Source organism: Peromyscus eremicus, chromosome X, assembly GCF_949786415.1.
Source record: "Peromyscus eremicus chromosome X, PerEre_H2_v1, whole genome shotgun sequence".
In the NCBI taxonomy this organism is placed as follows: Eukaryota; Metazoa; Chordata; class Mammalia; order Rodentia; family Cricetidae; genus Peromyscus; species Peromyscus eremicus.
In genome coordinates this window covers 31,266,656-31,293,709 of record NC_081439.1, presented here as the reverse complement: position 1 = coordinate 31,293,709, position 27,054 = coordinate 31,266,656, and the positions used below count along the sequence as shown (strand labels likewise).

General features: G+C 40.1%; 1 protein-coding gene across 1 annotated transcript in view; it reads right to left on the bottom strand.

Annotated features, from left to right (window-relative positions):
- Mbtps2 (membrane bound transcription factor peptidase, site 2) overlaps nt 1-22,589 on the bottom strand; it is a 44,925-nt gene extending 22,336 nt beyond the window's left edge. The window contains exons 1-5 of the mRNA XM_059250498.1: nt 22,408-22,589; nt 18,060-18,208; nt 15,915-16,131; nt 4,478-4,581; nt 782-909 (exon numbers count right to left, since the gene is read on the bottom strand). Coding sequence (XP_059106481.1) covers nt 782-909; nt 4,478-4,581; nt 15,915-16,131; nt 18,060-18,208; nt 22,408-22,482 — 673 coding nt within the window. The 5' untranslated portion in view covers nt 22,483-22,589. The remainder of the gene's footprint in view (nt 1-781; nt 910-4,477; nt 4,582-15,914; nt 16,132-18,059; nt 18,209-22,407) is intronic.
- Between the last annotated feature and the right edge of the window lie 4,465 nt (nt 22,590-27,054).

The window sequence follows — 27,054 nt, the reverse complement described above, 5'->3', positions numbered from 1 at the left end:
TTTTAAATCTAAACTAAGGGCTTTTTTGTACTGCTGGAGATCAAACCAAGGGCCTCATAGATGCTAGGCAAGCACCCTACCAGTGAAATATATATATATATTATGATCCCTTAATTAATAGTAGTGTTTTTAAATCAGACAGTGACATGCTTTCAGCATCAATCCTTGCATACCATCTTTTCTTCATTCTTGAATTAGGATTTATCATGTGACTGACTTTTCATGTTCTCTCTTGACTTTTGCACATTTCTTTGTATATTTCAGCTAAGTTGACATTCTTCACGTTGTGGTTTTAGGTTTTGACCATTCCTTTGCTTTAGTAAATATAAAGTTTTCTCCTCTGCTTTTAATTTAAATTTTTAATAATTTATGTTGGTTTAAAAAAATTGCTTTTGGCCAGGCAGTGGTGGCACACACCTTTAATTCCAGCAGTCAGGATAGAGAAGCAGGTGGATCTCTGTGAGTTCAAGGCCAGCCTGGTCCACAGAACGAGTTCCAGGACAGCCAAAGCTGTTCAACACAGTGAAACCCTGTCTCAAAAAACAAGCAAAAACAAAAGAAAACAAAACAAAACAAAACAAATTTGTTTTTGAGGTAGTATAACAAATTTGTTTTTGAGGTAGTATAACAAATTTGTTTTTGAGGTAGTTTAAGAAGTTAAATTTATTAACCAAATGTTATTTTTCATAAGAGTACTTTCAATAAAATCACTAAGCACAGAAAATCCAAACCCAAACAACACAGAAACATTTAAAAAAACCCAATGAAGTCTATTTGTTACCTGCACAGAATATCCTCAGCTGCTGGACTGGTGATATAAGTTGTAAATGGGCGGTGAACAGATCAACAAATGCTCCAGGATAAATAATGAAGAGAAAAATTCCAAAGCCATTAAATCGAACTTGTTCCCTAAGAAAACATGGAAGAAATCATGTAAAACAAATTTACTGATAGTATAGTATTTGTTAAATTAATAATGATGGAATCTTTTTTTTTTGGTTTTTCAAGACAGGGTTTCTCTGTATAGTTTTGTGCCTTTCCTGGAACTCACTCTGTAGACCATGCTGGCCTCGAACTCACAGAGATCCGCCTGCCTCTGCCTCCCGAGTGCTGGGATTAAAGGCGTGTGCCACCACCGCCCGGCATAATGATGTAATCTTAAAATTCATTGTAATTCAAATTAAAAAAAAAATCTCCTTGGATAAGTAAAACATATAAAATAAAAAGTAATAATCATAACTTTAAAATAGTGTAATAAATAATAAAGTTTTGGCCTAGGCGCTAGAGAACACTGAAATATACTTAAAATGCCAAATTTTTAGGATTTTGCTATTGTTGAATATATAATTGAAACTTGATGTATATAAAGATATAGCTAACAATTTTATGAGAAATCAATGATAGAAATTTATACAAAGTACTAGAAACTATTTTCAGAGAAGGACAAGGGGGAATAAATAACTCAAATATATGATTCAAACACATTTGTCTTAGTTATTATAAATAATCCTCAAGATTTATGTAGGTATATTTCTGTTGAGCTAATGTTGACTGCATTTAAAAATAGTTAATGGTGCCAGGCAGTGGTGGCACATGCCTTTAATCCCAGCACTCAGGTAAGATAGTCCTTAAAAGGAGTAGTTTTCCCACCATTTCATTTCTAAAAAACATATATTTAATAGTCTCACAGGTACTATGAGGAAAGTACTACCTTAACAGTAAATGCACAAGACAACCATGTGATTCACTCTTTGTTGGTAATGAAATTTATAAATAATTCATAGTTCATAGTGGCAGACCGTCTATGCAGTCTGCTAGAACTGTAAACCTTGTGAGCTATAACAACAAACCAACCTGCCAAGATTGTTCTGTGGATAACCAACCACTTTTCTGATTGGATTTAGGCCTGTTCTACAGGAGGGAACTCATGCTTCCTACTACTAAACCTGGCTAAAACACTACATGTGGGGAGGTGTGGTGGTTTAATGAGGATGGCTCCCATGAGCTCCTATATTTGAATGCTTAGTCACCAGGGAGTTGAAGTTTGAAACGATTAGAAGGGATAGAGGTGTGACCTTGTTGGAGTAGGTATGGCCTTGCTGGAGGATGTATGTTACTGGGGGTGGGCTTTGAGGTTTCAAAAGCCCATGTCAGGCCCAGTCTCTTTCTCTCTGCCTGCAGATCAGAAAGTAGAACTCTCAGCTACTGCTCCAGTGCCATCTGTGCCTTCCTGCTTCCTGCCATTAAGGATCATGGACTAAACCTCAAAACTGTAAGCAAGCCTCCAGCTAAATGCTTTCTTTTATAAAAGCTGCATTGGTCATGGTCTCTTCACAGTAATAGAATAGTGACTATGACAGGAAGTCACAGGCCCTAAGGAAGAATCTACTATTATTGTTTTGCTAAATAGATATAGTATTAAACTGCCTTCTAAAGCATTAATTATCTTTATATCTATAGATTAGTGCTGTTCTCAATCATTATCAGAGACGCTTGTGCTATTTAATTTTTGCACTGGATGGCAGTTCAACAGACTCACAACTGGTCAAAGTGCAGCAAATAAGTGACTGTGAGTGCTCAGCTGTAAACGGGACATTGATATACACCCATTCCCTCGAGGCTCAGGCAGACACTGGAGAAGCGGAGGCAGAAAGACTAAGACCAGAGTTTGGGAAGGACTGCCGCCAAACTATCTTCCTGATGGAACTTGGCCAGTACACTCATGAACTCACAACAGCTATGGTTGCCTGCAGAAGACCACAAGATCAAACCAGTCGACAGCATAGCATGACTGGAGGAGGAGTTCATGAGGCACTTCCTCCAGCCGAGGAGTGATTGGCAGTTGATGGTTTCTGGGAGATTGCCAATGCTCCAGTGGATGGTACTACAACCATGCATGTAACAGGTAGCACTAACTGAACTTAGTGGGTTACTTACTAAGTGGTGCGGGGAGAACTTGGGAAGGAGATGTGGGGGTCTGAGAGGAGTTGGAGGCAAGGACTAAGGGATGGATATGATCAAAATGTATCATACACATATGTGAAATTCTCAAAGAATAAATAAAAGTATATTTTAAAAGTTTTCCAATATGTTTCACAAACATACTGTAAATTATGAAACTATTAATAATAATGTAAAACCCTAAAGTTTACAGGGCTAAACATATGGAAGGAAAAATGAAATTTATAAGAGGTAACCGGGGCTGGTGAGATTGCTCAGTAATAAAGCTGCTTGTTACCAAACTTGATAACCTGAGTTCAAGTCTAGGAACCCACCTGTAGGAAGAGAAATAATTCCTGAAAAATGTTCTCTACCTCCACACATGTGACACATGTATACACCCATCCCTACACTCACGTACATTGCCTCTTTAAACCAGTAGTGTGCACATATGTTCAAACATGCTGTGTTAAGATGAATGTCTATTATCAGAAGCTAGATTTGTTCATAAGCAACTGGAAAATAATGATTAATCTTCTCCTCTAGAATAGTGATTTGCCTTTTCCCTGGTCCACACATACAAAAGAGAAAACATACCTGTCAGCATGCTTCTGATTATGGCAGGAATTGCCATGGAGTATCAGGGAAGTAGTGACTACCCTTGCCTTCTTCCCATCTTAATTAGTTAGGTGTAAATAGAAAGATACATTTGGGTAGTCAAAACCACCAACACAGCATGACTCCCAAAGTCAGTCCTAGGTCTCATCCTCTATCTTCCACCTGGGTTGCTAGGTAGGCTTAGATATCATTGAACCCAGCACTTCTAGCCAACTTTTTATTCTAGCTAACATGAGACAGGGACAGAAACAGGAAACTGTTTCAGTTGATAAGGTAGAACCAGGTACAGGGGCACACACTTATTTTCCTAATACTTCAGAGACTGAGGCAGGAAGACCCTGAGTTTGAGGCTATCCTGGGCGAAAGAGACCTTTCCTTCTGACTACATTCTGAGCAGTGGCAGAGACTTGAGTTCAGTGACTACCAGAGGACCGGTTAGCAAACTGGTTCTGTGGATAAGGGAGCTTTCTGCCAATCCTGTGACCTGTTGGAATTCTGGAATCCACATGGCAGAAGGAACATAGCAACTTTCACAGGTTGTTCTGTGACTTCCACAAGCATGCCACAGCATGTGCATGTGTGTGCACACATATACAATAAATAAGTATAATTTTAAAATAAAAAAGACTAGATAAAAACCCTGAAGCACTGAGATTACAATCATGCTGGCATAAAGCAAAGGACAGAAAGAGTTAGAATACAGATGATCACATGATTAAAAGGACACATCAGCAATATATTAATTTTTTTCTATAAAAGAGACACTGCCCCAAAATAATAAATGGAGGGCATACATTGAGTAATATCTACCGAAAGGGAAAAAAAAAAATCTCAAATATACCAGATTTGAGGAATGAATCTTCTTAAATGAAAAGCTTCTTTGCATGTAGTAGGAAAAGAGAAAGTTAAATCTTATTACCTAATAGCTGCTATACCGTGTCCAATTTCATGTACAACACCACTAATGAGGACTGCAGCGAAGAAGTAAGTCAGCTGATTGACAGGTAAATTTATACCGGGAACCTGTTTACAGACACAACACAGCAATGATTATCAGTGTGAGTACAGCAGAGTCCTATTTAAAAACCAAGAGGTATGACCTTCACTCTGTCTTACAGCTGAAACCTCCAAACTTAGTATTCCATGATCTAAAAGCATTATGACCATTAATGATCAATTTTTATTTCTAGCATAACTAAGGAAAAGAAGCGATGTTTTGTTTTATTTTAATCTAGGCAATTTCTATAAATCAGGTTTACTATCAATTTAAATGGGATTTAAATTTTAATTTCATTAAATAAAATGGGAAGGACTGCATTAAAAAGTTACATATCTAGATTCCCAAGAACTTCACCATGGGACAGAATGAGGGTACCCTGAGTGCCAGGGAAAGCAGGGTGACAATGAAGCTGGCAGTGGTTGAGCCATCCTTAACTTAAGGGTTGGATGCTCAATTTGGGAACTCTTCTTAAAATTCTTAGTCCTAGCCAGAGACAGTGGTACACGCCTTTAATGCCAGCACCCAGGAGGCAGAGGCAGGTGGATCTCTGAATTGTCAGTCAGCCTGGTCTACAGAGCGAGTTCCAGAATAGCCAGGGCTACCACAGGGAGACCCTGTCTCAAAAAAAAAAAAGTAAAAAATCCTGTTTTTGAACTGTTAAGAGATATCAAGAGTTTGTGCTGAGTCAGACAGGACATTCTCCCAGGCTCTTTTTAATACTCACAAGTTATAAGAGGTAATAAAAGGTAATGGAAGCTATTATAACAAAGTGTCTGGTCAGTGTTGGTGCACCATGCCCTTCATTCCTCTTACCCTTATCAATTTACCTATCAGAAAAATAGAAGCAAAGATACACGACTTAATACAATATAGACTCATGGCCAGATGAAGAAGCAGGAGTTGTTTTACAATCATGTACTCTAAAAATGTTGTGCATTATGAGTATCAGTGCATACCTAAGGAAAGCTTTCTATAGCCAGGCTGAACAGTAAAATTCTCTTAGAGCCAAGAGGTCCAGTAACAAGGTGGTATCTGTTAAGGAGAGAGCTTGAACATATGGACCACACATTTCTCACAGTACAAAGACTTAGAACCCAAAAGAAATCTTTCTGGAGAAAATCCCTTCATTTATGAATTATCATTTGAATACTAACTAAAAGTGCTTAATACAGGCAAATTGGGGTCTAGAGAGATGGATCAGTAGTTAAGAGCAGTATACCGCTCTTGCAGGGGAGGTGGGTTAAACTCCCAGTACTAACATAGTGGCTCACAAAACTGTAACTACAGGTCCAGGGGATCTGACACACTGTTCTGGCCTCCACGAACCAAGTCCACACATGTACATACATGCAGGCAAAAACAATCTTACACATAAAATACAAATAAATAAATCCTTAAAAAACTAAACAGGAAAACTTAAGTAGAAGCCTATAATCCTGCAAACAGAAAACAGGACCATTCTCAATGCTTTGCCGTATCTTTCTAGTCTTTCCCCTTTATACCTACTTTCAAAAATTATACTGTAATTATAAACATGATTTTGAAACTTGTGTTTTCATCTAATATCTCTTCATGAGTATTTTCTAGTTCTATGATTATTTTTTTCTTGTCTTTTTTTTTTTTGGCGGGGGGGGGGGGGGGAGAGTCTTACATATACAGCCGAGTCTACCTACTACCTCAGTCTCCAGAGGGCTGGGATTACATGTCTGCATTATACCACATCTAGCTTAACATGCTTTTTTTTAGGGCTGTAGAGATGGCTCAGTAGTTAAGAGTACTTGTTCTTATACAGGATCCAGCACCCATATCTTGGCTCCCAAAAATTCATAATCCCAGCTCCAGGGAATGTAACAGATATGTCGTGTACATACATTCAAGCAAAACATTCATACATATAACATAAATCAAAAAAATAAATCTTTAGATTAATTTTATGTGTATGAGTGTTTTGTTTGCATGTATGTATGTGCACCACATATGTGCCAGGTGCCCATGATGTCAGAAGAGGACATCAGATCCCCTGGAACTGGAGTTATGGATGGTCATGAGCCATGTAGGTTCTGGGAACCAAACCTGGTCCTCTTTTTTTTTTTTTTTTTTTTTTTTTTTGTTTTTGTTTTTTTTGTTTTTTTGTTTTTCGAGATAGGGTTTCTCTGTGTAGCTTTGCGCCTTTCCTGGATCTCTCTCTCTGTAGACCAGGCTGGCCTCGAACTCACAAAGATCCACCTGCCTCTGCCTCCTGAGTGCTGGGATTAAAGGCGTGCGCCACCACCGCCCGGCGAACCTGGTCCTCTTTAGAGCAACAAATGCTCTTTTTTTTTTTTTAATTTTTTTTTTTTTGGTTTTTCGAGACAGGGTTTCTCTGTGTAGCTTTGCGCCTTTTCCTGGAACTCACTAGGTAGCCCAGGCTGGCCTCGAACTCACAGAGATCCGCCTGGCTCTGCCTCCCGAGTGCTGGGATTAAAGGCGTGCGCCACCACCGCCCGGCCAACAAATGCTCTTAATATCTGAGATACCTCTCTAGCCACTACCTTGTTTTTAGAAGATCTCTCTCTCTCTCTCTCTCTCTCTCTCTCTCTCTCTCTCTCTCTCTCTCTCTCTCTCTCTCTCCTCTCTCCCCCTCTCTCTCCTCCCCTCTCTTCCTCCCTCTCTCCCCCCTCCCTCTCCCTCCCCCCCCTCTCTTCCCCCCCTTCTCTCTCTCTGGAGAGATGGCTCAGTGGTTGAGAGCACTGACTGCTCTTCCAGAGGTCCTGAGTTCAATTCCCAGCACCCACATGGTGGCTCACAACCATCCATAATGAGATCTGGTGCCCTCTTCTGGTGAGCAAACATACATGCAGACAGAACACTGTACACATAATAAATGAATCTAAAAAAAAAAAAAAAAAAAGATCTCTCTCACTTAGAGTTCAATAATTAGGCTAGGCTGCCAGAAAGACCCAAGAATTCTCCTGTCTCTACCTTCTTGCATTAGAGTTGTGAGTATGTACCATCAGGCCTGTTTTTTTTTTTAAACTAGCATCTCAATATGGTTTTTAATCGCTGCATTATGTTTTCTGGAATGAGTTGTTGGTCATTTAACTATTTTACATGTTTTTGCTTTTTGTAATTATTTTTGTGACTTAATTCAATTCTCAAGTGTAAACTTTTGTGCGTGTGCAGGTACATACATGCCTCTGCACACACATGCAGAAGCCAATGATGGGTGCCTTCCTCTATTGCTCTCTACCTTAACTAGTAAATTAATTGTTGCATGTATGTTTGGGAGTATATACTTGCTACACTGTGCCTGTGGAAGCTAGAGGACAACACAGAGGAGTTGGCTCTCTCCTTCCAACATGTGGATCACTCAGATAGTGCAAAGGTTATCAGGCCTAGTGGCTATTATTACCCACTGAGCCATCTTGCTGGCCCCCTCTGTAACCTATGTTTTGAGACAGTGTCTCTCACTGAACCCAAAGCTCCACCATTTCAGCTAGGCTAGATGGCTAGTGAGCTCCAGAGACTGGACTGTCTTCACCACACGATACTGGGGTTGCAGGCTGCAAAGACACATGGGTGCTGGGAATTTGAACTCAGATCCTCCTGCTTTCACAGCAAGTGCTCTTATATCCACTGAGCCATCTCTTCATCCAAAAAGTGACAAATCTGACTTAGCACAGTGAACATTTCTATCAATTTAACACCATGCTACTTCTTATACTTGTTTACTTATGTATTGGCTAGTTTTGTGTGTCAACTTGACATAAGCACCATCCACAATGGGCTGGGGCCATCCCCATCAATCACTAATTAAGAAAATGCCTCACAGCTGGATCTTATGGAGGCATTTTCTCAACTGAGGTTCCCTCATTATATATAACTCTAGCTTGTGTCAAGTTGACATGACTAGCCAGCACAACTGATCCCTTGTCAACTTGACACAAACACATCACTAATAAGCCACAATCTTTCCTTTCTTATTTGTCAAGATCTCACAATAAAATCATAAATAACTTTAAAAGTCCCAGTTTTTACAAATTCAAATACATTAAAATCTCTGTCTCTTTTAAAATATTCAATCTCTCTAAAAATTCAAAATCTCTTAAAAGTCCAAAGTTTTTCAGCTCTGGTCTCCTGTAAAAATCAAAATTACATTATCTTCATATTTCAAGAATAAAGAAGCAGGACACAGTCACAATCAAATCAAATCAAAACCAAACCTTAACCGTGTAAACAACACAATGTTCAACGTCTGGGATCCACTCACTATCTTCTGGGCTCCTCCAAGGGCTTGGGGTCACTTCCTATGCTCCGCCCTCTGCCACACAAACAACTTGTCTTCTAGGCTCTGGTTGGCTCCACTCCACTGCTGCTGCTGTCCTTGGTGGCTATCCCATTGTATGGCCATCTCCAAAACTGCTGGGGTCCTCTGCTGCAACTGGGATGCACTTTCAACATCTCTGCATGACCCCTTCAATCCTCGGCCTTCAATTGCCACTGAGGCTGCACCTTCACCAATGCCTTTTCCTGGCCTCTCACAGTGCCATGCCTCAGCTGCTCTCCATGACCCTCTCATGCCTTCAAAACCAGTACCACCTGGGTGACTCTTACACTACCAAGTTCGGCTGCCAGCACGAGGTACAACCGAGGATGCCTCTGGAACACAGCTTCTCTGTGCTCTCAGGAAACACTTCCCAGAAGATGTCACCCTAACAATGCTGGTCTCTTCTTAATCAAGTTCTCAGCTCCCGCCGACTAGCATCAAGTATCCAAGCACTGCAAAGGTTTCGCTTTAGTAGTTCTGGTATCTTGTTAATCACAGCTGATTCTTCAGCCCCAGCTAACCACAACGACAGAGCTAAAATAGCAAATGGCCCTGATAGTCTTTAATCTTCCCTCTGAAACTTCACAAGCCAGGCCTCCATCCTCTGCACTTCTCTCAAATTCTTATCTTCCAAGCTTCCACAGAACATCCCACTGAGCTCTCAACACTCAGTAGCTTTTCTAGCCCAAAGTTCCAAAGTCCTTCCACAATCCTCCCAAAACATGGTCAGGTCTGTCACAGCAGTACCCTATAATCCTGGTACCTTTGTCTTAGTTAGGTTTCTATTGCTGCAACAAAACACCATGACAAAAAACAAGTTGGGTAGGAAAGGGTTTATTTGGCTTCTACTTCTATATTGCTGTTCATCACTGAAGGAAAACAGGACAGGAACTCAAACAAGACAGGCACCTGGAAGCACAGGTGCTGCTTATTTTACTGACTTGCTCCTCATGACTTGCTCAGTCTGCTTTCTTATAGAACCCAGGGCCACCAGCCCAGGGATGGTACCACCAATAATGGGCTGGGCCCTCCCCCATTGATCACTAATTAAGAAAATGCCCTACAGCTGGATCTTATGGAAGCGTTTTCTAAATTGAGGATTCCCTTCTCTCTGATGACTCTAGCTTGTTGACATAAGACTAGCCACCATAGATATGTATATCTTATCAAGCTGCTCTCTTAAAAACAGACTTAGCTATATCTTTAGGCGAGCTCATTTTCTTCAAATCTGCAGTCTCAGTAGTCTATTCATGACCCAACTAGTTTTCTCCTGATGTAATTCATATATTTGTTGTTTTATTTGAAACAGAATGACATATAAATTGGTAGGGAGACTAGCTTGATCTTGAACTTACAGTGACTCTCCTGCCTCTGCCTCCTGAGTATTGGGATTACAGATATGCACTGTCACATTGAGCAGTATTCCTCTCTTACTAGTCTGTTAACTGCACTTCAAATACTAGTATTGGTCCTTTGTAATACATGTCAGAAATGTATCCTCCAGTTTATTTGCCATATAATCTTACTTTGCTTTTAGTTTTTGGTATTAAAAAACTTAGGGGTATCAAATCTAACAATATTCAACATTTCCTAAAACATCAAGACTGACATTAAATGTAAACCCTGGACCCTGGGTGATGATGGTCCATTGGTTTAGATTTACCAACAGTAACAAGTGGACCACTCTGGTTGGGGCATCTGTGTTTGTGTGGGAAGTACATGGGAAATCTCTGTATTTCCTCTCAATACTGCTATAAACTTAAACCTGCTCTATAAATAACATCTTTAAAAATCAAAAATAACTGAGAACAAAGGTACACTGTTTACTGTTACATAAAAACATCCCATAGTTCTGATGTTAGTTTTATGTCTTCCTCATTCCATGTTCACATGAATGAAGAGCCTGATTCTTCCTTTTCCTTCCAGGACTTTTGTGACCCTGAGTTTTACCACTCTCTCAATCAGACTTTGTTTGGGGACTGCCCAGCAAATGTGTTTCACTTTTTAAGCCTTGATTTAAGAGGGGTTTGCAGAGTGTGTGTGGTTCAGTCATTTTTGAAAGTCCACTGATTCCAAGTGCCCATGGTCTGATTATGAAACCCATTTCCATAATCAACATTCTTTGTGTGTGTGTGTGTGTGTGTGTGTGCTATCTTGTTGTGTGTGCTATCTTGTTATGTGGAATTCTCTTTACGCAGACCTCACTGAATGACTTTTTTCTCCCACAAATATCAGTGTCCCTTGTGTTCCACAATTTTTCCATTCCCATGCTGGGTAACTCATCTGCTCGGCTTAGTAGCTTCCCTGTTTCTGAGGCCTCTTTAAATGTTTTCCCTTAAGATTAGCTCTCATACATGCCATCTAGCTCACAAAACAACCCACACCAAAGCACAGCTTGCCTTTATTTCAAATAACTCATTTCATTTTATGCAACCAGCTCTTTATTCCTTCTCTACATTATCTTCTAGATACACTAATAAGTAAGACAAGGTAAGAGGTCTGAGTTTGTGACTGACTATAGCAACAGATGGCAGGTCTTATTGCCTGGCAACAGTACAAGATGACCATCTGTCTCTAATATGATTGCACAGAGTATTAGATGTACCAGAACACTGAATGCAGAACACTCTTTCAACAGCACACAGTGCCAGGCTTGTGGGAATTAATACTGAACAAGGCTGCCGGGAATTAGAGAGGAAGCCAGAAGTATGTTCTTTAGGCTCCAAGGGCTCTATCAAAAACAAGAGGCAAGGCATTTTTTTAAATTATCCACAAATATGCACGGTAGACTATAGGGCTTCTGGTTTTTAATGGTTCCAAAGTACAGCACACCTGGTATTTTTATGAACACTGAATAAACTGAGAAGCAAAGAGAAGAATAATTTCTTCTCTACATGACAATTGCCATTGGAATTCTAGCAGGCAGACAGGCTAATGATCAGATTTTCTCTAAAACGAGCTTCCTTCCCTCGTCTTTTTTGAACACTAACTAGTTGTATAGCCAAGGGTCATCCTTAAACTGTCCCTGCACCCTCCAGCTTCACATTAAATTAATCACTGTCTGAGAATTGTAATGAAAAACCATCATATGTATTCTCATTTTCTCCCCTTTGAAAACTGTTTGAAAATTTCATACATACAGATAACGTGTTTTGATCAAATCCACCCTCCAGTCTCAAGCCTCCAACTCCTTCCTTATCCCATCACCACTTTTCCCTCCCAACTTCATCTGTTCTTTTTTTTAATCCACTGAATACTTTTATGTGCATGGGTGTAGGACCATCTTCTGCATGGGTAGCCTCTCAGGGGCCTTCATTCTCTTTGCCACAAATTTAGTTTAGATCCTTATTACTTCTAACGTGAATCATTCCATCTGTACTCTTAAATGATCTCCCCATCTTTGATCTAACTTTGGCCTATTTTGCACAGAACACTAACCTATAAGTAAAAGAGAAAATTTTTAGAAAGGTCTTTCACAGTCTGGATACTACCTATATATCCCATCTTATCTCCTACTTTTCATACTGTTCTCTTATAATATGCTTACTTAAACTTTCACCATATTACTCATAGGGGCAGGCCAAAATTATATATACTTCTTTGAATGAATGACCCAACCCATCTACTCACCTGTTTCCCCCTCTTACTCCTCAAATTGAACCCAGGGCTTAATGCATGCTAGGCAAGTGATTGAGTTATGCCTCCCAACACTTTCTTTTACTTTTTACTTTGGGAGAGGTTCTCACTAAGTGGCCCATGTTGGACTTAAACTTGCTTTATAGCCAAGCAAGCTTGCAATCCTCCTGCCTTAGCCTCCCAAGTAGCTGGAATTATAGGCCTTCATCACTAGGCCTGGCTTTTATTTATCTTTTTAAAAGAGTACAACATAATATGCATAGACTCTTATCATCATGGATGACAGACTTACTATTTCCTAACTGTCACCATGGGCAAATGATGTAATGTCTCTGGGCTTTGGTTTTCCCATCTGTATGTCAGGGAGTACAAAATAAACTTCTTGAGTGTATCCTGCCTACTGTTAGAGTTTTTTTGGTATTGCCTGGCCCACAGTCAGGACAATTTTTCTTACCCGCCAGTCCTGCAGACGCTCAGACCCAACCAAGTAAATACATAGAGACTTATATTACTTATAAACTGTATGGCCGTAGCAGGCTTTTTGTTAACTGTTTTTATATCTTAAATTAACCCATTTTTATTAATCTATAAGTTGCCATGTGGCTCGTGGCTTACCGGTATCTGAACATCTGTTTCCCATTGTGGCGGCTGGCAGCGTCTCTCTGCCTCAGCCTCCCACTTCCCAGAATTCTCCTCTCTCCTTGTCCCACCTATACTTTCTGCCTGGCTACTGGCCAATCAGCACTTTATTTTTTTTATTTTATTTTATTTTATTTTATTTTTTTTGGTTTTTCGAGACAGGGTTTCTCTGTGTAGCTTTGCACCTTTCCTGGAACTCACTTTGGAGACCAGGCTGGAACTCACAGAGATCCGCCTGCCTCTGCCTCTGGAGTGCTGGGATTAAAGGTGTGCGCCACCACCACCCGGCCAATCAGCACTTTATTTATCAACCAATCATCTATAACATCTGCTTATTGGCCATGTTCTGAGAGAACAAAATCAAACACATACAGAAATCTCATATGGAAAACATTGCTTATTACCTACTTATTTATGATCACTATGATAATTCTCCCTGTGTTCCATGTTACAGTGATCCTTCGATTCCTGAGGTGCTCAGTTCTTGAGTTCCATCTTCCTTTTCCAGGCTATGTGAACTGTCCTCACACTTCCACTCTTCTTTCCTAGTGCCAGATACACCTTACATTCCTTTTGTTGCCATAGCACCTTGTATAATGTCCAATCAAAACTCGGCAGTGCTGGCGCACACCTTTAATCCCAACACTCGGGAGGCAGAGGCAGGTGGATTTCTGTGAGTTTGAGGCCAGCCTGGTCTACAAAGCAAGTTCCATGACAGGCTTCAAAGCTACACAGAGAAACCCAATCTCAAAAAAAAAAGTACAATCAAATGACAATCATAGCATCTCACCTTCTAGACTAAAAGTTCCATGAGTGTGAGCACTGGGTTTTGTTCCCCAGGGACCTGGGACTCAGTACATGGCCAGTAAGCAGGACACACTCATAAATGTTTAGTGAAGAAATACATCATGTCTTATGCAGCTGACATAATCATCTCAACTTCTAAGAAAGAGTTGTGACCATCCTTTACTGTTACTCTCACTAGTTGATAAATAAAGCTGCTTGGCCAAAGGTGAAGCAGAATAAGGTTAGGCAGAACATTCAAATGAAGACAGAGATGAAGAATGGCGGAATCAGGGCAGATGCTGTGAGCTGCCCAAGAAGCAAGATGTGATAGAACCAGTAAGTCACAGGCCATGTAGAGAGATACATAGATTAATAGAAATGGGTTAATTTAAATGTAGAGCTAGCTAGTAATAAGCCTGGGCTATCAGCCAAGCATTTATAATTAATATAAGCCTCTGAGTGATTATTTGGAAATGGCTATGGGACAAGGTAGGGCAGAGAAAAGCCTCTAGTTCCATTTGGCATCCAAAGTGGGGCTTGAACCCATGACCCTGGGATTAAGAGTCTCATGTTCAGGCCGGGCGGTGGTGGCGCACGCCTTTAATCCCAGCACTCGGGAGGCAGAGGCAGGCGGATCTCTGTGAGTTCGAGGCCAGCCTGGGCTACCAAGTGAGTTCCAGGAAAGGCGCAAAGCTACACAGAGAAACCCTGTCTCGAAAAACCAAAAGAGTCTCATGTTCTACTGACTGAGTACTACTCTCTATAAATCACATGTAAGTTTTTCCCCATTGTCCCAGCTTAGGAGAGGTCACTTCTTTTTTTTTTTTTTTTTTTAAATCTGTTCCTAACCCTTAAATGTCCTATTAACAAGAACATGATTAAATATAACATTTATAACTCATGGAATGGAAACTACAAGTATAAAAATGTGAGTTAGAAATACATAAATAAAAGTTGAAAAAATATGAAGCAAAAGTGAGCCAACATCAAGCACTCTTGCAAACTGAAGAAAGCAAAAAGTAAGAGATAAGAGCAGGGGCTTCAGCTCAGGAGTAGAGCACTTGGTTTACATGCATGATGCTGTACTTTTAAACCCCAGTATTGCCAAAAGGTAAGATATAAGCCTACACCTGTGCTTTAAAGTAAGAATTACTATATCTTACAACCAAAGGAATAAAACCTAGCACATTATTTTTTTTTATATTAAGAAATCACAAGGTAGAGACTGGAAAGATGGATCAGCAGTTAAGAGCACTTGCTGCTTTTGAAGAGGACCAAGATTTAGTTCCTAGCATCCACATAGTAGCTCACAATTGTCTGTAACTACAGTTCCAGGGAATGCAACGCCAAATAAAATAAAATGAAAAATTCTTAAAAAATTCACAACATAGGTGTAGTGACTCATATCTGAAATTTCAACACTTGGAAGGCTGAGGCAGGATGATCTCCATTGAGTTCAAGGGCAGCTTAGGCCATTTAGCAAGTTCTAGGCTAGTCCAGTTAACAGAGTGAGAGCCAGTTGCAAAGAAATGACAGTAATCATTCAAAAATGTCTTATACCTTTACCCCCAACTGTAGCCTTATACTTTTAATTTAAAGATTATTGATTAAATTCTGAAAAACCATGAAAAGGACAGGGAACGTTGCACAGCATTAAGATGCAGTTTACTTCCATGTTATAGAGATCTCAAGTCAGAATGCCTACTCCTTGCAATCACATCTCAAGAAGACAACCTGAGTTGAGAGAAACCTGTAATGGCTGCCTTGTCTTATTAGTGGTTAATTTATTCTCTGCTATAGGTATTGCCACTGCCATCAAATACTGTGACACTTTCTGCTAATCTTGTACTAATGGTTTGTGGTTAAGTGTGTAATTTTAAAAATTACGAGGTATTTTACTTTCATGTTTATGTTATACATTGCAGCCATACTAGCCAGAAAATGTTATCTGTGTTTTCAGCAGTTTAAAGCAAAAAAGCGTAAACTTACCACAACTTGCAACACCTGTTCATTGTGAAGAGAGGAGGAAGAGGAAGATGAAGAAGAGGAAGAGGAGGAAGCGGAAGAAGAAGAGGAAGAGGAAGAAGAAGAAGAAGAAGAAGAGGAGTCAGCCATCATCTGTGCCAAAGTCTGCATCAGTGTTTTTCCAAGGAGAAAAAAGGAGCTGAACATGGCAATTACGCCAAACACCATTCCAAAATTGAACCTGGCAACAAGGACAAAAACAAACATGTAAGTGTACAATTCTTCACAATGCATACACTAACAAAGTAATCGACTAGCCATGCTTCACAACTTTTAAACAATGGGTAAAAAGATCAATAGCTGGCCTGGTTTTCTCCATCTAAACTAACTGACTCACAGACAGTTCTAACAAACTAAAATACTCTGACACCCAAAAAAGCTGAATATTATTACCAATTTACAAAAGGGACTGGGGGGGGGGTTCCTCTCCACTGAATCATTTATATAGCACTGTTTTGATTGTTTTTAATATAGTTAGGAATGTTCTTAACATTGGGGCATGCATTCATTTTTCATCCATTCTACTGTTTGCATCTTATTTTAGCTTCACTTTGTGATAAAGTAGTTTAAATATCAATGGAGTCAAATTTAATAGTTTTATTCTGCTATTTTAATCATTAAAATTACTTTTACAGTTGGGGCTGATCTGTTTCTTTATAAAAAACTTATAAAAGTTCTGTTGTGAAATTTAAAGTTGTAGAATTGTAATAGTATTATTTTTGTTTTATTGTTCACAGAATTTGAAGTATTATCTTTTTCAACTATTATAATTTTGGTTTTTTGAAACAGGGTTTCTCTGTGTTGTTTTGGTGCCTATCCTGGATCTCGCTCTGTAGACCACCCTGGCCTCGAACTCACAGAGATCCGCCTGGCTCTGCCTCCTGAGTGCTGGCTGGGATTAAAGGCATGCACCACCACCACCCGACTCAATTATTATTTTTAGTTACTGTTTTTTCTTAATCATTCATGGCCTAGACTTAATCAATTTTATTAGTCTTTCCAGAGAACTGAATTTTTGGTTTGCCTATTTTTATTACTGTATACTTTTTGATTATCTAATTATTTACATTTAGCTTGAACACATTTGGAACTTATATTTGTATATCTGTATAATATATATATTATATATATATACACACACACATCTATATCTATCTATATATATAGAGAGGGGCAAGAGAGAGAGAGAGAGAGAGAGAGAGAGAGAGAGAGAGAGGGAGAGGGAGAGGGAGAGGGAGAGGGAGAGGGAGAGGGAGAGGGAGAGGGAGAGGGAGAGGGAGAGGGAGAGGGAGAGGTGTCTCACTATGTACCCCAGACTGGCCTGGAATTTGCTATGTTGTTCAGGCTTCCCTCAAATTCTCAATTCTCCTGCCTCAGTATTCTGAGTGCTGGGATTAATGCTTGGAGCTTTATTTTTAACAAAAAGTAATTTAAAATACACTATTCACAAACCCAAATTTCTCTTAACTAAGAACCTGTTATGAGGAGCTGGTGATATGGTTTAAGAGGTTAAGAGCACTGACTACTCTTGCAGAACACCCAGGTTCAGTTCCTAGTACCACATGATAGCTCACAACTGTCTGCCTGCCACTCCACTTCCAGGGGATCTCATATCTGCCTGGCTCCCGTGAGTCCTGCATGCAGGTGGTACACATTCAGCAAAACAAACATACAAAATAAAAAATAAATACATCTTTAAAACAAGAAATTGTTAGGATATTAGGTATCCCAAAGACCATGGAAAACACAAAAACATAAATTTCCCTAAGTATCTTATTTACTTATTTATTTTATTTTAACTTTATTTGTGTCCTCTGGAAGAACAGCAAATGCTCTTAACTGCTGAACCACCTCTCCAGCCTCCTCTATTTTATTTTTTTGCTTGTTTCAGACAAGGTTCTCGTGCAGCTCAGACTGGCCTCAAACTTGAAATCTAACTTAGGATAGCCTGGAATAAGAGGTATGCACCACTATGGTCTGGTGCCATGATTTTTAATGTATGAAAAAGCACAATGATACAATTGCTTAAACATATATATTTAAGCTATTTCTGGTGATGATAATTTAATTAAATGACTAATAACCCCCCAAATTAAAGATGAAAAGTACCATTGGTAAAGCATCCTTGCTTTCCGCCGTCCCCAACTGTAAAAGGCACGATTAAAAACTGAAGTTTGCCATCTTATATGAAAAGGAGAGATGCTCAATCCATTTTTTCCCAGCCAGTCTTCATAAGAATGTTTAAAATACACAGATGACTAAGAGAAAGAAAAGTTCAGCATCACTCAAATTTGAAGGACAGATTTATAACATAAATAAAGGTTAAAAATAAAGAAAATAAGTACTGTATAAGAAATCAAGATGTTAGTGGCTCAACAACAGTGGTTCTCACCCTTCCTAGTGCTGCGACCCTTTAATACAGTTCCTCATGGTGTGACCCCAACCATAACATTATTTCATTGCTACTTCATAACTGTCATTTTGCTACTGTTAGGAATCATAATGTAAATCTCTGTGTTTTCTGATGGTCTTAAGTGACCCCTCTGAAAGGGCCATTCGACTCCCCCCACCAAAGGGGTTTCAACCCATAGGTTGAGAAATCACTGGTTTAGAGTATTTTTTGAGATAGTTTCACATAACCCAGGCTGGCCTCTAGTTTCCATGTAGCCAAGGATGACCTCGAATTTCAGATCCTCTTGACTCCCCCTCCCAAGTGCTGAGATTACAGGCATGTGACAACATGTCTGGTTACATAGTACTGGGAGCAAACCTAGGATTTTGTGCATGCTAGACAAGCGCTCCACAAACAGAGCCACAATCCCCGCCTCAAATATTTATAATCTTAAAGCCTTACATTTATTCTTCAAAGTATTAAAGGTCTTGGGTTAACTGGATAGCTGGGTTAGGGTCCAGGGAAATATAGTCCAAGAACAAATCTGGCTTATAGCCTACAATATAAGAATAGTTTTTAATTTTTTAAGCGATTCTTTCTTTTTAAAAACAACTGCTGGGGATGGGGGTTATGTTAGTTACTTGTCTAGACACTGTGACAACAGGGCAGCTTTAGGAAGGCTTTAATTTGGCTCACAGCTCCAGGGTAAAGCCCATCATGGAGCAGAAGCTATGGCAGACAGAGGTTGAGGAGGTTGGTGGTTGAGGCAGCTGGTCACATTACATGCACAGTCGGGGGGCAGAGGGAGATGAAAGCTTGTGCTTAAGTGCTTTCTCCTTTTTTGTCCAGTCCAGGACCCCATCCCATGGGAATAGTACTTCTCACATTTGGGGTGGGTTTTTTCCCTCAATTATCCTAATCTAGAAAATCTCTTGCAGCTACACTCAGGGAATTGTTTCCATGGTGATTCTAAATCCCACTAAACCAACAATCAAAAGTAGCTAGCACAGTGGTGTGTGCTTGTAATCCCATCACTTTACTGGAGAAGGAAAGGCAGAAGTATCTCTGTAAGTTCACAGCCAGCATGGTGGACATCGTGAGTTCCAGGCCAGCCAGACACACATAGAGAAATGCTGTCTCAATCCTGTCTCTTCGAAATAGACAACAAAACCCAAGAATATGTAACAGAGATCCCATGAACCATAAAGCTTAAGATACTTACTATTCCAGCCCTTAAAAATATCCCAACCTTGCCAGGTGGTGGTGGCACACAACTTTGAACCCAGCACTGTGGAGGCAGAGGTAGGTAGATCTCCATGAGTTCAAGGGCAGCCTGGTCTATAGATCGAATTCCAGGAGATCCAGGGCTACACAGAGAAACCTTGTCTCTGGGGATAAAAAATCCTGACCTCTGCTTACAACCATGAAGTCCGTAAGAAATATGTGAGTCAAAAATGCAAGCCACATATAATTTTAAAGTGTCTAGTCACCAAATTTTAAAAAGGAGAGATTCGTTTTCATGTATTTGTAATCTGTAATATCCAAGGTATCATTTTAATGAGTAATCAACATAAGAACACTGAGACACTTGTTTCTAGTATTCTTTGAAATGTGGTATCAAAATTATACTCATAGCACATCTCTATTCAGACAAGCTTTTTCAAATGCTAGGTAGCCACATACAGCTAATAACTACCACAGTGGACAGCACAGGTTTATTTTATTGCCACAGGAAGGAAAGAAGTCTTTTGAGATCATTTTTAGACTTCCAGTGGATTCTACAGAAGAGTTAGCTTAGTTTGAATTGGTATTTTCTATTTTCATCTAAGTAAGCCTCAAGTTAAACCAACTTTGACCAAATGAAAGTACAAAATTTACCCACTGTCCTCTTGGTCTCAGTAGCAGCTCTTAAATTTCCCCAGGGGTTATAGTGATAGCTGCTTATAAATAGTCACAAGGGTCTTATCTTTTAGAAAGGCTAAAGTCCTTGACTAAGGTAGATCTATAAATACCAAGGCAGTTACAGAAAGCACTGGAAGTACAGTACTGTCATCTGTATAAAAAATGCATTTGTCCTACAAGGCTATTTCAGCTCTTTTACCATCATAAAGAAATGACCTGAGTCTGAATGCCAGTATCTGTAATTGTCTCTACTGTCTTCTGATGGCATTTTAAGTTTGCTTGTTTTCCAGGACTTGACAAGGAGATTGGCACACCTGTGTAGCAACAGTCCACTGTGGAAAGCTAGAAAAATCAACAGTAGAACAGCAAACCAAGAGAAGGTGAATGTTCTTAAAAGGCAAGGTCTCAGTCACTGGAAAGACAGCTTAACCCATAAAGCAGTGGCTGCTCTTCCAGAGGACCCAGATTCAAATCCCAGCACCCACATGGTGGCTAAGAACCACTTGTAACTCTAGTTCCAGGGGATCTTACAACTTCTTCTGGCCATCAAGGGCACTGAATGCATGTAGTGTACATACAAACAGACGAAACAGCAATATACACTTTTTTTAAAGGCAAGGTCTTAACCCCAGACACTGATCAGTGCCATTGCTCAGGGGTTGACGCTTTCATGTAGAGGATGCCTCAGAAATTAAAGCCATATCCTTATCACTCACTTGCTTGACCTGGGACTCACTGTACAAGTTTGATGAGTTCTTTTTATTTGGAAAAATTTCCACATATGAAACAAGAAGAAATCACATGGCTTTTTCTTTTGAAACCAATCACCAAATCACTGAGGCTTGTGCTGTTAAACACTATGCCAAATCCATTAGTGATTTCCAAACAAATGTGCGGAGAAATCAGTGGGGAATCCTGTTAGGCTACAGATTCTGATTATACAGGTCTTAGTGGTGAGACCTGAAGTTCTGTCATTCTAACAAGTGCCCAGTACATCCAAGTGTTATCAGTCATTGAACCTCAGATTTATGTAGTATATCATGGAGATGCATTAATATAATACTCTGCATAATTTTAGGTGATCCTTCCTATTGTTATCCCTATTTAAAGACAAGAAATGGAGCACAGGTAGTTATTTGCCCAAGGTCACAAAGGTTAGGAATTGGCAGTGCCTAGTTCTCCTAAGGACTACACTTCATAGATCTGGCTTTAAAGTTTAAATATGACAAAGAAGCACAAGGGCCATTTAATTTTATTGTTATCTAAGACACAATGCCATGAGGCATTTTGTTTAAAAGAACACATGAAGGTTTTACTATTCATGATTTTAATTTTTAAACCCTTGGGAATTTTTATGTTCGTATTCTCCACACCCATTTCATTCTGAAGGTGTCTAAAGCACGTGCTCAGGCAACTGTTGAAATTTCTTCTTACCATTCCAACACCCACAACACTCAAAGAACGCACTGTATGCCCAGGGTGTGTGTCGTCACTGTGAAGAAGGGAGTGTAGGGTGTAAATTAGAATTTGAATAGAAAATGTGGCTATCTAAATTCTTACTACGTAAGCATGCTACTTTAAAGCATGGTCTGTGGGTCAGCACTGTCGGCGGGACAGAGGAACTGGTTGGAAATACAGAATCTTAGTTTTCTTTCCAGATCTGCTGAATCAGAATCTAAATTTTAACCAGAACCTCGGATACATTTGCGCACTTTCGAGTTTGACAACGGTGATTTAAATCACGATTTGAATTTGATTTATCCCAATACCAACAGTGTCTCTCCGGTCGTAACCTTAGCACAAAGAAGGAAAACAATGCCTTTTCCTAAGCGGATGTTTTAGTTTCTTTCCTCCTTCGAGCCCTGCCTCCCAAGCCCACACCACAGGCTCCTCCCGGGAAGGAGCCAAAGGCTGCAGGGACCCGGCGCCCGCAATGCGGCAGCGGCGCAGGCCGCCACACCCCTCCCGCAGCCTGCCCGGCTTTATTTACTCCGCCGGACGGATACACCACGCGGAAGGGCGCACGTAGACACCGCCGGCAGAGCGGGTTCCAGCCCCCCGGAGGAAACTTGGCAAGGGAGGGGGAAAGGCCTCGGGCAACACAGGACCACGCGCACCAGCCCTGGACTCTGCCGGCTAAGGCCTTAGGCCCGAGGCCCTCACCTTCAACACCAAATCGGCCAGGTAGACGGCAGTCCAACCACCCACCACCACCACCACCAGCGACACCGGAATCATAGTAGCAGCGGATGGGCGGCGGGCCCCGGCGTCCTCCTTCTTCGATCCACAACCAGCCGACCGCCCGGCGCCTTACAGCCCCAGCACCCGCGCAGGAACCAAGTTGCTACCGGGTTCTTTGCCCGGGTGGCAACGTTTCCTTCCGGACCCTTCCGGTGAGGACACTCAGCCGGTTTTGCGAGTGCCGGGAAATGCTTGGTCTTTTTTTTTTTTTTTTTTTTTTTTTCTTTCCCCTGGGACTCTCCGGCTCGGTAGTTTTAGAAGCACCTTGCTTTCGGTTGCCAGAGTGCCAGTGATTGCTTAGGCTTGACCCTCCCTGCTGTTTGCTCTCCCTTCTCACTGATTCTTATCTCCGGTTTGTTGTGCTTTTTAACATAGCAGGGGTTTGGAGTTATTAGAAATAATGATACATACCCACATTCAAATTAACCACGTCTCTTTGTAACCGGTTTATTTACGGCGACATGTTTTGATAAGTGTATCTGTCTGTGTACCTTAATCCAAATAAGTAACATGTCTATCCCTGCAATTTCCTCCTAGCTTCCCTTCCTAGTCATTTCTGCCCCCTGTCCCATTCTGATTTTTTTTAATATTTAATTTTGCGTAAATAGAATCACACCATTTAAATAGGGATTATTTTGCGCGACATTTTAAAAAGATATGTCCATATCACTGTTTTTGTTTGTTTGTTTTCTTGTTTTTGTTTTTAAGACAGGGCCTCACTATGCAATCCTGGCCTGGCATTCACTGTGTATACCAGGCTGGCTTTGAGCTCTCAGAGATTCCCCTGCACCAAAATACCTGGCTGTTCATTAATTTTTAAGAACTTCTCATCAAAAAACCTTGAGTTTGGTGCTACTATTACATATTGGATGGAGCTCTGAGGATGGCAAAATAGCTCATCAGGTAAAGGCACTTGCTGCCAAGCCTGACTACCTGAGTTCAATCCCAGGGAATGACTTGATAGGAGGGAACCAGCTCTTGCAGAGTGTCCTTTGAGCTACTCACACATAAAATAGGTAAATAAATAAGTTAGGGAAACTTCTAAAAATGGGAGCATTGAACATCTGCCCAATGACTTAGAGTGTAGTTCTTAGCTTCCCCAGGGGAATTAAAATTCCTGATGCTTATTGTATAGCCTGAACCAATTAAATCAGAGGCTTCGTGAAACAGACCCTAGTCTGTGTTTTTTAAAATCATTCATGCCATGTCACTGTGTAGCCCAAGTATAGATCCACCAAACTAGATAACCTCCTGAGGTAAGGACAGGGCTTTGAGCATGCCAGGGATATACTGTAACTAACCCTGAGCTACATCTTCTAGCCACAGTGCATTCTCTCTCTCTCTCTCTCTCTCTCTCTCTCTCTCTCTCTCTCTCTCGTTTTTCGAGACAGGGTTTCTCTGTGTAGTTTTGGAGCCTGTCCTGGATCTCACTCTGTAGACCAGGCTGGCCTCGAACTCACAGAGATCCACCTGACTCTGCCTCCTGAGTGCTGAGATTAAAGCCATGAGCTACCACTGCCCAGCTTGCATTCTCTCTTTTTTAAAACAAAGTATCTGTATCCCACACTGACCCGGAATCCCTACACAACACAAGAAACTTCTGGTCCTCTTATCTCCACTTCCAGCTAGCTACTGCTGGATGCTGGGATCAACAGAAATGAGACTAAGTCACATACGGCGGACAAGACAGGCAAGCTTTATTGGGACTTCAGCTCCAGAGCAGAAGGGAGCTAACACTAGGCAGAGGCTATCAGGCTGCTTTGTTGAGGAAAAGGTGCAGCATGCTTTTACTGATTCTTTTTGGGGAGAGTGGAGTGATTTGGCAATTGCCTCATTAATTGTGAGCATCTTTTCAATAGATGCTCTTTTTCTTTGCAGCAAACATCTTGGTCTTGTACCGGATGGGCAAACCTGAGGTGATTTATCCAGGGAACATTTGAGTTCATCCTGTTGCTGGCATCATTGCTTTTCTGAAGGTCTTTTAGAATTTGACTCTGGAGCGGTTGAGTTCCTTTTCTTACTGTCATCACATGGCATAAATGCCCTAGCCTCATGGCATGCTTTCCAGTTTCTAGAGCTGAGGGATATTGTACTTGGGCTGCCGCAAAAGTGTAAAGGTTGGGTAGAAAAAAGTGAATGTTCCTCCAACAGGTAATAAGCCACGTTAGTCTCGAACTCAAGTCAATATCTCTACATAGAAAACTGACTGAGTAGAGTGAGCTCAAGGGTTAAGAGAGCAAAGCCAGGTGTGGTGGCTCATGTCTATAATCACAGCACATGGGAAGCTGAGTCAGAGGGTTCGGCATGTCTAGAAGGCTAACCTGAGCTACAGAGAAACCATGTCTGAAAAGTTATGACAACCAAGGGAATAGATTCGGTATGAGGGCAGATGCCAAGCCATTTTGGTCATGCATTTAGATGTCCATAGGCACTAGAAAAACAGTTTTGTTTGTTGTTTGTGTTTGTGAGGTGTTTTGTTGTTTTGGTTTTTTTCTTTATTTCTTTTCTTTTTTCTTTCTTTCTTTTTTTTTTTTTTTTTAAGCAAAAGTGGCCTTCAAGTTTCTGTAACGTAGCCTAGACAATTGTTCTAGGATACATACCATAGGTGTTGTCTACAGTGAAGCTAGTTGGAAATCCCTGATTGCTCATATGGAACTAGTAATCTAAACATTCTAGCCTTGTGGCAAAGTGTGGTATTGTGTTTTATGTCAAAGCTGTTGAGTGAGCCGGTGAGCATGCTAGCATTGGAGTTAGAAAGAAAAGGCTCGCTGGGCAACGTCTCTCTGGCTTCAAAACTGATTTTGTTTTACCTATTTGTATACATTATTTTTGTGCTTTTTAAAAATGACTTGAATTTTCTTTTAGTGTTATAAATGTTGACATTCAAGCACCCTGTGGATTCATGATTTTCCATATTTCCCTAGTGTTGTGTTGACCTTTGAGAATTTCTGAAGTATAAATGATAGCTATCCACTTACAAAAACTATTACTTGAAAGCTTATTTAAATTTATTTTATACTTTAAACTAATTTTTATTTTGTTTTGTTTATTTTTCTTTCTCTCTCTCACTCCCCCCTTCCACCTTTTTTAGTTTTTCAAGACAGGATTTCTCTGTGTAACAGCCCTGGCTGTTCTGGAACTCGCTTTGGAGACCAGGCTGGCCTTGAACTCACAGAGATCCACCTGCCTCTGCCTCCTGAGTGCTGGGATTAAAGGTGTGCACCACCACTGCCCAGCTATAATTTAAATTTTTAACTTTAATTTATAATAGTAAATTTTAAATAGTTTTGGATTTTTAATCTTTTAATCCCTCTAACAAAAAAATGACATTGGCTGAAACAAAAAGTTAAACGATATTTACTGCTCAAAATTTCACAAAACTAAATAAACATGGTTGAACTTTTATTTACACACTATTTTCAAACGTTCTTTTGTATAAATATGTTAGAATTTGTACTTCTGAATTTCCAAGTCTATTGGTACACTGTTACATTTGATTTGACCTTTGTTTGCTTTTATAGAATGGCTCTGTGGTTTTAACCTTGTTCCTTCCTGGGAGGAGACTATTAATTTAACAGTGGAAATGGCTTCTCTTTTGTTAGCCTGGAGCTTTGTCTGGACCACTTGCTGGGACAAGTACCAGCTACTGTGTGGCTATCTGATAACCCTAGATGTGAAGGAAATGAGTTATTTGTGATTTTCAGTTCCCAGCCTAAAAATGTAGTTATTCATCTGAGTTGATTTTCCTACCAGGAGCCCAGCAGTCAAAACAAAGCACTGAATTGAATCCTGCTGGTTGCTGGAATTTAGCAGTAGTGGAAGCCAGTTGGTGGCAGCAGAAGAGGCCAGATAGGAGACAGAATGGCAATGAAGAGAGCTGGGATTAAAAAAGATCAAGGTATTTTTCAGTAAAATAAGCTTGTGACTTCATTTGCAAAACATTTTGGATTTCTGTCAAGGAACTGTTTTAAATAAAGGATACATAACTGAGCTTTTATTCGTTATTTGTAGAGGAACATCAAATATGTATTTTGGCTGAGTACAAACAGCTGCATGTTAAAAATTGATACTTGGCAGAAACAGAATGTCACTATCTTCTGAGATAAAAAATATACATGAAATGTAAATTTTTTAAAATTGTATAATTTTAAATTAAAGCATTGATATACAATTAGTCATTGAATAACATTCATATTTTCAAAGCATGCCATATAGTGTGAATATATCATTTTTATTTTTCAATTAAAATATTAGTATTCAAAAATTGAGAGTTTGCTATTACATGCATGAATATTTCTCCTCAATTTAAGCTGATCATTTGCTTCTGGTTTCTGATACTAACATTTTACCAACCAGGATTAATTAGTGTGTACCATCGAAACAAGCTCAAATTCAGTTGATTTATTTACTGTTTAAATATTTATTTTTATTATTTTTAATTATGTGTAAGTGTTTGCAGATGCTCTTGGAGGCCAGAGGTATTGTATCCCCTAGAGTTGCAGTTACAGGCTGTGAGCCACCCAACATACGTGCTAAGAATCAAACTCATGTCCTCTAAAGAATAGTGTG